The sequence below is a fragment of the Octopus sinensis genome, linkage group LG13 (assembly GCF_006345805.1).
Source record: "Octopus sinensis linkage group LG13, ASM634580v1, whole genome shotgun sequence".
Taxonomy (NCBI): domain Eukaryota; kingdom Metazoa; phylum Mollusca; class Cephalopoda; order Octopoda; family Octopodidae; genus Octopus; species Octopus sinensis.
The window spans coordinates 23,984,675-23,998,160 of record NC_043009.1 but is presented as its reverse complement, the minus strand read 5'-3'; the positions used below and the strand labels follow the sequence as shown (position 1 = coordinate 23,998,160).

Sequence of the window (13,486 nt, the reverse complement as noted above, 5' to 3'; positions counted from 1 at the left end):
AATATTTTCAAAAATCTATTAAAAATGAAAAACAAATTGGTAAAACTTCATCGAAACAGAAACTATTAATTTGGTGCATGGTGAACAAGATTATAAAAACATATTACTTTTTTTTTGTCTGAAAAAGCAGTGCAAAATAACTTCTTTCGAAAGAGGCGTCGAATTTTTGCCATCAGTCGGTGTCAAAGTCAACAGGGGTTACTTCCATCTGCCATCGGCTTACCAGTTATCACCCTTCCCTATCCACTCGCTTGTTAACAGAAGGGAGAGAGAAAATTCAAGTTAAACCCTTGCAGAACCAAACATTATCTTATTTTTAGTAAATTTTTATTTCTTACTATATTTACAACCCTAAACGCATGCTTTGCGACAACGAGCCAGTTGGCTTTTGTTTTCTCCAGGCAGCGATATCAAAAATTCCGAAATTGTTAATATAAATTTATCCGGCTTATAACTTTGTTAACTTTGTTAAATCATTTTTTTCAATATTCTTATCAAATATGGCAAGCGGTTATAATCCTAAAAAAAAGAAGTGCTGGTGAACGTGCTTTGTTTGATGAAAAATGGACTGAGTATTACTTTTTATTGAAATAGATAACAAGCGCATTTGTCTTATTTGCAACGAACAAGTAGACATTCATAAAAAAATGTAATATTGAGAGGCATTTTATGAGTAAGCATAAGACCTGTGAAAATTTAAAAGAATCTAAATCTTTAAACAAGATAGCCACCTTCAAAGAAAATCTGACCAAAAAGCAAACATGTTTTCAAAAGCCGATTCATGAAAGTGAATCAATTATTCGAGCTAGTTATGCGATATGCTAAAATATTGCAAAAAACTCAAACCACATAGCGATGGTGAATTCGTGAAAGAATGCTGTTGATAATATATATACAGAAAATCAAACATTCAGTCAACATCATGGTATTTGGAGTGATCACTAGTGGTGGCGATGTTATGCGCCCATTCATCTTCCCACACGGCCTCACCCTCAACACGGAGGCCTACATCAAGTAAATGGAGGAGATAGTGCTGCCCTGTGTCAAGAGAGTGGCTGCTGGAAGACCTTCTGTCTGGCAACAGGGCTGTGTACCATGCCACACAAACAGGAGGACCCAGTCATGGCTGTCAGTCACTTTCTGCGACCACATCACACCTAACATCTTGCCACCTAACTCCCCAAACTGCAACCCTCTTGATTATTCTGTGTGGGGCGCAGTTGAGCAAGAGACCAAAAAAACTCCCTGTAACCAAAGATGAACTGAAGGCAAGGATTATGGTAGCATTCACCAACTTAAATAAGGAAACCGTCCAAAAGAGGTACAGGAGATTCCGAAGTTGTCTGGAGGCTGTGGTTGGAGCCAATGGTGATTTTATTGAATAAATTTACTCTTTAGTATTTCAAGTCATCTTAATGTAATTTTGATAAATATATCTATTAAAATTAGATGTCAGTGTTATTTCCATTTTTGCGTATTTATACGAAAATTCATTCACCGCACCCTGTACGTGTATATATATAAATACACACACACACACACCACACACACACACACACACACACACATATATATATATATATATATATATATATATATATATATATATATATTATATATATATATATATATATATATATGTATAATTATTTTTGTTTCTAAATCTCTCAAAGTGAGATATTCACTAACGGTACTTTAAAGTAAAGACTATTTGCCAACATAAAATAGCAGTCCAAGATGGAACAAATATTACTGATTTTTAGCCCCAAGTAACGTCGTTTCCAGCTGGTTATACAACACAATATTTGTGGCCTACATTTTCGGACAGGGGAGCTCAACACCACCATCCAGCACAAAGCAACATCTCTGGACCGCTTTCTGGCAAATACTCTTTACTTGAAAGTACTGATACCGAATATCCCTCTTTGAGAGATTTAGAAATAATGATGTTTCTATTTATTAGATCAGTGATGTGTGTCAGTTTGAAAATTATGTATTTTCTAACGGGAATTCAGCAGCGCCGTCTAGTCAAGCAACTATTCTGTGCTGATAAAGAGCAATAACCCAGAAACACGTCCACCGATGTTGCTTTTGGATGAAGGTTCCCTGCTACCTCTGGTTTCGCAGTCCCCTTACAGAAGTTCGACACTTTCTGGCTTTGGGAATGTAAAATGGATACAGGAAGTCCAAGATGGCAACGGGTATATGAGCCACTATTGGTGAAGGCAGGTCAGATGATATTGTAATGAATATTGAAAGGAGAATTTATTTGACCGCGTGGTTGGACAGGAAGCTGGCAGTATCAGTGTGACTGGACATTGCATCAGTAACGCTGGTGAGTGTATGAGCTTGAGTGTGTGTGTGTGTGTGTGGTGTGTGTGCGTGTACGTGTGTGCGTGTACGTGAGTGCGCGTGTGTGTGTATATTCACGCGTATGTATGCACATAGATAATATATACATATATATATATATATATATATATATATATATACTACATACATACATAGACATATATATATATATATACATATATATATATATTATATATATATATATACACGCACACAGACACACAGACACACACACACACCACACACACATATTATAATATATATATATATATATGTACGTGTGGATATATATGTATTTGTGTTACCCACCCACATACACACACCATCGTTTGATAACCCCTGCTGGAGTGTTTACGTCGCAGTAACATAGCAGGCTTGTCAAGAAAGGCGTCAGTGTCGCAACTGGAGTGAAGGACGTACATCCAGGTTATCGGCAGCCAGTTGTTTGAAGAACACCAGGAAGGCACACCTCTCATGACAGCAACAGAACAATTCGTTTTGCCTGTTGATAGATGTGCAGACTTTGTCGGAAGCAGAACTGGCAATTATGGGCGCCGGAGAATAGGATGGCGCCCTGTTGACGATGTTCCATTCGATGAACAGGATAAACTATCCATATTTTGCAGGAAAATCCGTCGGCGGCCAGATTTTACGGCGTTTGAGAATAAAATTGTTTCCTCATCTGTATCTTTCAATAAATCTCAACGCTTCTAAATCAAACTTTGTTTGTTGACTCAAAACTTACAGGGAAAAATTCAATTTAGTATTAAATCAATTTCCAAATATAAATATATAATATATAAATTAGAGAAAAAACTACTATTATGCAATTCAAACAATGACAGACATAAACCAAATCATAAAGAAAAAATAAAATATATTTTTATAAAACATAACTAGATCACAAATAGTATTAAAATGATTAATCAATATATAATAAGTAATAAGTATATATATTCTGATGGGTAGATACATACATACATACACAAATACACACATACACGCATACATACATACATGCATGCATGCATACACACATACATACATACATACATACATGCATACATACATACATACATACATGCATACATGCACGCATACATACATACATGCATACATACATACATACATGCATGCATGCATACATACATGCATACATGCACGCATACATGCATACATACATACATACATACATACATGCATGCATGCATGCATACATGCATACATACATGCATGCATGCATGCATGCATACATACATACATGCATACATACATACATGCATGCATGCATGCATGCATACATACATACATACATACATACATACATACATACATACATGCATACATACATACATACATGCATGCATGCATACATACATACATACATACATACGTACGTACGTACATACATACATGCATACATACATACATACATGCATACATACATACATACATACATACATACATACATACATACATACATACATACATACATACATACATACATACATACATACATGCATACTTAAAAGGTGAGCAAAGTGTACGTACGCCGCTATATGTGTCTGCTTATAAGTATGAATCTAAATTTTGTACGATTCTTTTACTGTCTTTTAGTCTCCCTCGCACTTTCTTACTTCTTGCCTGTTTTCTTTTCTTCGGTCCCCTTCTCACATTTCTTGGCCCTCCCTTTCTTTAATTTCCTTCTAATTTATCTCTTTTGTACCTTTCTCCTTGACCCTTGATTTTCTTCCTTTCTTTCCCAAATCTTTCAATTCCTCTACAAAGGAGAAAGCGACCACAAACATACAACCTGCACTGACCTGTAATCCTCAGACTTGCAACATGTGTGGCCTTCTTTGCAAATCGTTGGCGGGACTTCAACGTCACATTAGACATAAGCATTGTGACTGACAAAGACAGTGTACGATGTTACTGTTGTTCTAGCCCCAGAAAACATCTTTTCCAGCTGGCTGGCCATCGACACACAGTCTGTGTTCTTATAGCATTTGCAAGGGAAATCCTCGCTCTCATCTCTAGCCTTATGTGATACTAACAAACCCAGATTTCTCAGCAGTAACTCGTCATCCGCGTGAGACAATCACCAGCCAGTGACGAAAGCTTTATCCACTTGCAAATTTTTCTGTATACGAGGTCAGCGATTGTGTCTCTCTTAAAATATATATAGTAATTGCAAGTTGCTAAAGCTTTCATTACTGGACTGTGGCCATGCTGGAACAACGCCTTAAACAATACTTACTCCGATTTAGATTCCTAACTACTCCCACATTTTGCGGTGCAGTTTAACCAAAACCGGGTATCTTATAGTCGTGATTCATATCGAGTCCTTCTGGGTATTAGCGCGCGTCTACGATGAGTCTACGATTTTAAAAATAATTTACCATAATTTTTTTCCATTTTAATGCATATTTTTTAAATATAAGGGAAGTAACTCTCTAAAAATGTCTACGATGAGTCAACGATTTTAAAAAATATTTACCATAATTTTTTTTCCATTTTTAAAGCATTTTTTGCTAATTTTTGGCTATAACTCTCTAAAAATGCTTTATAGTTATTTCCCTTACAAACCCGAGCAACGCCGGGCGATACTGCTACTATATTATAGAATGAAATGAAAATTAAGCCGGAAACAACACGAGAGAAAATAAATTAATGAAATATTTATTGCAGACAAATTAGTTTCCAAAAAGTCACAGATATCATTAGCTAAATTTATATGTTTTTTTTTATATGTGTTAACAGTATTTACTGTTAGATATCTAGATGATGATTTTATTATTATTTCATATTAAGCTTTTCATATTTTTATTTCAAACCGTATACGAACGAACGTAACTACAGTCTTTCATTTCACTCTCCTCTTCTCGGATTCTCTCGGCCAATTTTGCGAATTTTCATTTCCGTTTTTTCGCCAGGGGACTCAACTCTGTTAGGCTCGTCAACTTCAAAATCTTGTGTACCAAAAGAAATTTTATCATTTGTATCCCAATCTTCTATACTTTTGAGCGGGCTCATTTCATTGGGCAGAAAATGTTTGTTGATACAGCCGAGATTATTTGAGAAACGGAAAAATATAACATTGTAGTTTATACGGAAGCACGCTTTAAAATTTTGGGTGCTTAAATTCTCCACTGCCAATGTAAATGAGATTTTAGCAATTCCAACATCAAAACTGAAAGTTTTGGTAATTGCTCCTCCTGTAAATAAAAAAAATGCAATAACAGAGAAACTGCTGCAAATACTGATATATATATATATATATATATATATAACGGGAAGCTTTATGAACATAGACAAAAGACGAAGGCAGGTGGAAAACAAACAAACAATTGTATTAGTATGGCGCTCAGGAAATATAAATAAAACAAGTCTTTAACGTTTCGAGCCTACGCTCTTCAACAGAAAGATACACAGAGAAAAAAAAACACAGAAAGAAGGAGAGAAAAAAATGCGTGCAGTAACTAACGAATCAACATGGCGATCTGATTTCGGCCAGAAGTCAAAGATCAAACATGAGACGCAAGAGCGAAATTAGGGGAGATAATAGGGTTGAATGACCTACTCCAACATAAGGGTGTGTGTGTGTGTGTGTATGAGAGAGTATTAGTGCGTATGAGAGGTCTGGACGTGTGTATGTATAGGGTTGGTGTATGTATTAGTATGTATTAGTATGTATTAGTTGGTGTGTGTATTAGTATGGCACATCATATGTGATGTGATGTGTAAAGTCGGGTTGTGTAGTGTGGAGAGAGGAGAAGAGAGGGAGGGGGAGAAGAGGGGGGAGAAGGGGGGATATGTGGGGGAGGGGAAGGAGGGAGGGGAGGAGGGGAGGAGGGGAGGAGGAAGAAGGAAAGAGGGAGGGGGAGAGATGGATAGGGGGAGAGATGGAGAGGGGGAGAAGGGGGGAGAAGGGGAGGGGAAGGAGCAGAGGGAAGGGGAAGAGGGAAGGAGGAGAGAGAAAGAGGGAAGAAGGGAAGGGGAGTAGGGGTGAAAGGATGAAGGACTGAGAGAAGTAGGGGTCGGGGGGGAAAAGTAGGTGAGGAGGGGGGAGAGGGGGGTTAGATGAGGAGGGAGAGTTGAGACCAATGGCGTATAAGAGCGAAGAGAGAAGATTAATTCCTGTTCACGGCGCAAACGGAAATCCGGATGGCCTCTGTGTAAGGACAAACCAAACACAGACAGGTGTTGCAAGGAGTGACCGGTGGAGCGGAAATGGCGTGAGACCGGTGTGTCGTTCGCAAGGTGGATGTCACGAAGGTGTTCCGCGAACCATACATATATGTATGTATGTACGTACGTATGTATATGTGTGTGTGTGTGTGTTTGTGTGTGTATACATATATATATATATATATACATATATATATGTATGTACGTATATATATGTGTGTGTGTGTGTTTGTGTGTATACATATATGTATCTAGATTCTTCGTTATGCATTTACTAACATGTATGTATGCATGCATGTATTTTAGTGTGTATGTATGTATGTATGTATGTATGTATGTATGTACGTATGTATGTATGTATGCTATAAATACAGGTAACATACTCACGGTAAGTTTTCTTCAGAATCTCAGCACTACCTACTCTTAAGGAGAATTGCATTTCGTCGTCGAAAATTCCCATTCGAATACAAACTGAAAAAAGAAAATAATTATTCCCTTTACTTATTAATTTATTTGTTTATTTATTTATTTATTACATCTGAGATAAATATTACCGATGCTATTTCACTTCTCAGAGGTCTTAATTTCAGTTGCTTCGGGTAATTTTGTTAGAGCTGGCAACAACCTGTTGTCACAGTGTCTCTTTTCACGATACTAAACATTCAAGTACTAATCTCAAAATTCTCATTGTCCCAAACAGTTGTTTTAGGAGCATGTTCTATCCTCATGTCAATACCAAATTCTCCAACAAACCTCCCAAACATGGTTGTTACTGCTCCAAATACACCCACAACAATTGGGATGACGGTTAATAGTAACAATGCCCAGATTCAAGTAATTTCATCATTTAGTGTTATTTGTACCTTTTAGTTATTTATTAGGCACACTATGACTCTTGATGATGCGCAGAAACGCACTCAGGTTGCGCCACCTGCAACGATGTCTAGAAGGTGAATGTGTGTAGCTGCAGAAATGTAGACACACATTTCCGCAGCTCGTGTCCTTGACCGGGATGTACTCCTGGGTAAAGGATAGACCGAGACCGGGCGCCTGGCACCTAGAATGTCGTCAGGCGCTCACTGTTCTCTGCAAATCGGGCAAAAGGATCGGTGGTTGTTCTTTAGCTAGTTACCGTGGATTAATAGCGGCGAAGTGCGCCAACGTCCTCGTGGTGACCATAGACGTCGACGAAGACGAACTGGCAAGTCTATTCTGGAGTACTTTCCAGTCGGGGACTTCTATGGATAATTTTCAGGTGTCTTTGGCCTGGTATTGCTACCGGAGGGTGAGTGGCTACCGGTTCGAAATAAACTCTACAGGCACAGATATACTGTCAGGCGGGTTTGTCCAAGGTGCAGCAGCGCGACGAAACCGTTCTGCATGCACCCGTTCAGTGTTCGGGCATTGAGAAAACCACTTTCCCATATAATAGGAAAATGGTTTTCTCAAATGGGACATCTGGCCTGAATGTATACAACAGATTGGAATCACTTTATTTCACGTTACTCCAGTTCACTCAGCTGTAGAGATGAGTCATGACGTCACTGGTACCAAGTTGTATCAGCGTTTGCTTTTCCCTCGGATAACGTAGGTGGATGGAGAGGGAAGACGAGTTTGCATTGGCGTTCACTGGTCTCCCATACACAAATTTGCCCGGTGGAGAACTTTCTAGGTGTAATCCCATGGTTATTCATGACGGAAGGGGATCTTTACTCTTTACCATTTACCCATTGAAGCTAAACCAAGTAAAGATATTTTGAAAGCAATTTATACGCACGTTGTTTCACATTTGTATAATAAATCATAGGAAATGCTTCACCTTACGCAATAACCTCTTCACTTAATATATTTGAAACTATTTTACGTAAGGTAATGTATTACCTATTATATAATAGGTAGATCTCAAATGTACGTATCAAATGCTTTAAGAATATCATTATTAGGTTACACTTCATGATTACATGTTATATGATTGCATGTCAGTACTAACCTGACTTCTCCTGACTTTACACACACCGATACGCTAGCAAGGTTTGAAGTAGTTTGTTGTATTTGACTCGAGCCGAAAATTTTGATACCGTGGAAATTTTGGTACACGAAATCTATGTATGTATATATATATATATATATATATATATATATATATATATATATATATATATATATATATAATATATATATATATATATATATATATATATATATATATATATAATATATATATATATATATGTGTATGTATATACATATATACCTTATATATATATACAGTGAGAGACAGAGAGAGACAGAGACAGAGAGACAGAGAAACGTAGATATATTTTTAATGACTAAAGGAGTTCGCGTGAACTACCTGACTTTGAATCTGAACAAGCGACGAATTGCGCATTTTTGCCATACTGCTCACCCAATTATTGCACTATTCGCAACGTGAAGTAGTTCACGTTTGAATCCTGTATTCATTATGTGGGCTACAATTAGGCTACAGTCAGAGTTGAACTCAGAACGCAGAGGAATGGAACATATAACATTAGGTATCCGTTATGATATATTTTCTGTTCCATCAATAGACCAGCGTGGACTGGTGGACTGGTTATATTTTATCGACCATGAAATGACTACATGCAAATTTGAACTTGGGTGGAATTTTGAACTCAGAACCCAGAGAGGAGGAAACAAACATCACGAGGCATTGTGTCCGACGCTGTGAGATTTTAGACATTCTGTCTCTGGAGACTTACGTTAGCAAACAGTTATACATTATCGTTCAAATTCACACTTAATTTAGGTATTTCAATAAATCAACAAGGGGAAAATAAACGAAGAATACTTACACTTAGGGAGGCTAAACAGACCAGAACAGCATTCCCCTATATTCTGATTCCAAGAACATTTCATAACTTTAAGATCTTCCAACTCACGATTTTCAGCAACTTCATTAACCAGTATTTCATTCTGAGGTTCGATGTCATTATTCTCGAGCATTCGATCAACCAGAAGCTGTTCCATCAGTTTCTCTACAAGAACTCTTTCATAAGTACTAGCACCTGTAAATTTAATATAGAAAAGAGAATTAACTATTCAAGTATGGTGATATATCATGTGATGGAAGCATGCGTATTGCGATAGACTCATACATTCATATATGTGTGAGGGCATTTTATCGAGTAAAGAGACAAGTGTATACACATGTGGAGTAGGGTGTATGCTTGTATAATGTATCTATATTTGTGTTTGCACATAAACATGCACGCATATTTATACATATACATATTCATATATATATATACATGAATATATAAATAGAAACCGGTCGATATATTAAAAATCATATTAAAACTATATAAATGTGCGTATTTTCCTTTTTTAATTTCTTATATACATTACTACTCACCACGTGGAGATAATCGCAATTCCTCTTTATTGTTACTACTATATATATATAGTTGTATAAGGAAATTGTACACACCCTCGGTAAATAGTGGTAGTAACCAACCATTAGCTGGTCGATACGTGATGGTCAGAAGGTCGAGAGTACGTGTACAATGTGCTGATAGTCGATCTGTGCTGATATAGTAATCATGCTGAGATACGTTACAACGCTCTATCCTTTTCAGGATAGTATCACTGTACGACTAGGGGTCGTACGGTGCTAGATAAAACCATTCTATCGACGTCTTCGGAATATAACAATATCTGTCAGTGTGGCAACAGTCGTCAAAAGACAGATACAGCAGTGGAAAGAGACCGCTTTACAATAGCGGTGACGAAGAAAAACAAATTCACGCGGAGTGAAAAAAGGCATTCACACGGAGAGTTTAAACTAATTCACGTGGAAAACATCTTGTGCAAACATAGGGAAATCGTCAAAATATGGAAGACTTGTTAGCTGGGATGGTTAAAGTGTAAAAACAGCAACAACAACTCAAGGAACAACGAGAACAACAAGTATTGCAACAACAAATGTTACAACTGATGAAGTTGATAACTAATCCGGAGAATACATCTTCACTTGGTCATGTGGCAAAATCCGTAAGCGAATTCAAATATGACCCCCGAAGAAGGAGTAACCTTCGAGGTTTACTTTCTAACATTTCAAAAATCATTGAAAAAGAATGTCAGGATTGGACGGACGATACGAAAACGTGTCTAGTTTTAAGAAAGCTAGGGACAGCAGAGCAGGAGAAGTATAGTAACTTCATATTGCCAAAAAAAATGCGTCTGTTAAAAATTTCACCGACACACTTGACATTTGCGCAAAACGTTTAGTGAAAAGAGTTCACTGGTGAATACTAGATGAAAATATTTAAAATAGAGAACAGCGAAAATGGAGACTTCACTACTTACACAGGTAGATTTAGGCTGGATATGCTTACTCAAGATTTTTTCAAGTGTTCGATTTTTGTACAAGTATTGACAGATTGAAAGGATGCAGAAATCCGAACGAAAATTCTATCAAAACTGGAAATGAACCAGGATTTGATATTGCAGAAGCTGTCGGAAGAGTGTGACGGGGTGTTAAAATTAAGGTATGACACGGAAGAAATTCAACGGAAACAGAATATCTACATAAGACCAGTGCAAAAAAGTCGGAAGATAAATAAAGGAAAAGCAGAAAAAATGCCAGGATGTAGACCCGTGTATGGCATATGGTGGGATGCATCTGAAAAAAGATTGTCCGTATAAAAAAGCAAATTGTTTACGCTGCTGATTCACAGGACATATAAAATCGCACTGCAAAACGAGAATGATAGGAAAATGGAACAAACAAGAAAAAATAAATAGTTTGAGAGCAAGAAAAGTTGTGTCGACAACAAACAGAAAATTCGTGAATGTGAGAATTGGACGCACTAGTGTCAGAATACAGTTAGACACGGGAAGTGATATCACACTCAAAAACGAGAAATCATGAGAACAAATTGGTAAACCAAAATTATGTAATTCAAAGAAAAGAGCGTACGGTATTGCGGGAAGAAAATTATTTTTCAAGGGTGAACGCGTTTGTAATATAATGTTCAAAGGTCGAACCCAAGAAGTGAATGTTTATGTGCTGAAAAAATCCATGAATTTATTTGGCACCGAATGTATGAAGTAATTTAATTTATGGGATACACCCATAAACGCTTTGTGCAATAATGTAAACGGAGCAGTCAAACGATCGAACGCGGTCGAGGAAATGAAACACAAAGTGAAAGAAACTTTCCCAAAAGTTATTTCGGAAGGCTGTTGAACAAAAACAAAAGCAACGACTGCTATCAAAGAAAATCCAACCGCTTACGGCGGTAGATCAGGTCAATAAAGAACTAGAAAGGTTGGATAGCCTGAATATAATTGAAAATACTGATGATGCAGCCTGGACAGCACCGGCAGTGTACGTAAAAAAGAAAAGAAATAAGCTAAGAGTAGGCGCAGACTGCTCAACCTGATTAAACGACTGTTTACTCACACACAATCACCCACTTCCAAACCCAGAAGTTTTTGCTAAACTAAACCGAGGGAAATTTTTTCGAAGTTAGACATCTCAGAGTTGTACCTTCAAATTCAGTACGAGGAAAATAATAGTAACTACAGATGCTAGCGAGTATGGGATAGGAGTTGTGCTCCTACACAAGGATAACGAGGGCAGGAGAAAGGCTATAGCTCACACATCAAGGACATCATCATTGGCGGCAGAAAAGAGCTATAGCCAGATCGAAAATGAGTCGTTGGCTATTATATTTGACGTGAAAAAATTTCACAGGTTCATTCACGGCTGATGTTTTTGGTTGCAAACGGGCCATAGATCTCTACTAACGATATGCGGATCCAAGGAAGGAATCCTGACACATACAGCAAACAGACTGGTGAAGGTACCATTGAATTAAACTACGATTATAGAATGGATTATCTACCCTCAAAAATATTAGGACATGCCGATGGTCTTTCTAGGGTAATTTTGAGAAATAACGAACTACTGGCGAACACCGTTATAGCACCGCTAAGAGCGGAAGCAGAAACAAAAAAGAAGTGATGTGGAATATTGTGCGTGAAGTAGCAGTAACTTTGGAAGAAATAAAAAGAAATGCAGAAATGACAAATTTATTAATGAGACAAAAAGAAAACTGTGGTCGACGAAAGGAAATAAAGAAAGGTCTGATGCAAAGAACCGCCAAGATGTGAACGTGTACTCTATATACGATGGTGTACTAATGTACGCCCAGACAGCGGTTATATCAGAGACATTACAGAGAAAATACTATAAGAGCTTAATGTGGGATATCCAGGCATCTCTAGAATAAAAGTGCTGATGCGAATGGCCAATCAAGGAGAAGGAAGTTGAAATCTTAGTAAAAATCTGCAGAGGATGTGCTGGTAGCGAGACTACCTACTACAAAATGTGAACCTTGGCCGGAAGTGAAAATACCATGGTCTCGATTGTATATCGATGTTGCAGGCCTGGCAAATGGATATTATTACTTAATAGTAGTGGACAGATAAACAAAATAGCCTGAGGTTGCGCGGTGTAAACGACCAATCTCATATACGGTAATAAACTTCTTACACGAGCTGTTGGTGTACCAGATATAATTATCTCTGATAACGGAGCATAGTTTTTATTCTGTGAGTTTAAAAGATTTTGCGAGATGTTCACGTTAGAACATAAACTTATAGCACCGTATCACCCTAGATCGAATGGAAGAGCCGAACGGTTCGTGGACACTTTTAAGAGAGTTTTAAAGAAAGCTAATAAGGTTTTCAGGATTCAAATTCTGTAGGCCAACCAAAGCTTACATCGTTTGCTCCCGTTGAGGTACAGTCCCAGTTGTTCCAGTCTTGGTATTGCCGCGGTAGCTGCCGTTGTTGCTTGACTTGTTACTGATGTAACTACCACCGTCGTTACGAGTGTCTCCCGCCGCTGTTGTTATTGGTAGTTGTGATATTCGAACTCTTGCTGTTGTTACTG

The 13,486-nt window shown here is 37.6% G+C and overlaps 1 protein-coding gene across 2 annotated transcripts in view; it reads right to left on the bottom strand.

Moving 5' to 3' along the window:
• LOC115218502 overlaps window positions 1-13,486 on the bottom strand; it is a 50,524-nt gene that overhangs the window by 35,481 nt on the left and 1,557 nt on the right. The window contains exons 2-4 of one of the 2 annotated variants that reach the window (XM_029788607.2): window positions 9,378-9,590; window positions 6,931-7,014; window positions 5,019-5,570 (exon numbers count right to left, since the gene is read on the bottom strand). In XM_029788607.2, the coding sequence (XP_029644467.1) occupies window positions 5,224-5,570; window positions 6,931-7,014; window positions 9,378-9,590 (644 nt within the window). In that variant the 3' untranslated portion in view covers window positions 5,019-5,223. Of the gene's footprint in view, window positions 1-5,018; window positions 5,571-6,930; window positions 7,015-9,377; window positions 9,591-13,486 lie in introns of those variants that run through there. The other variant, XM_036508228.1, reaches the window with a different exon arrangement.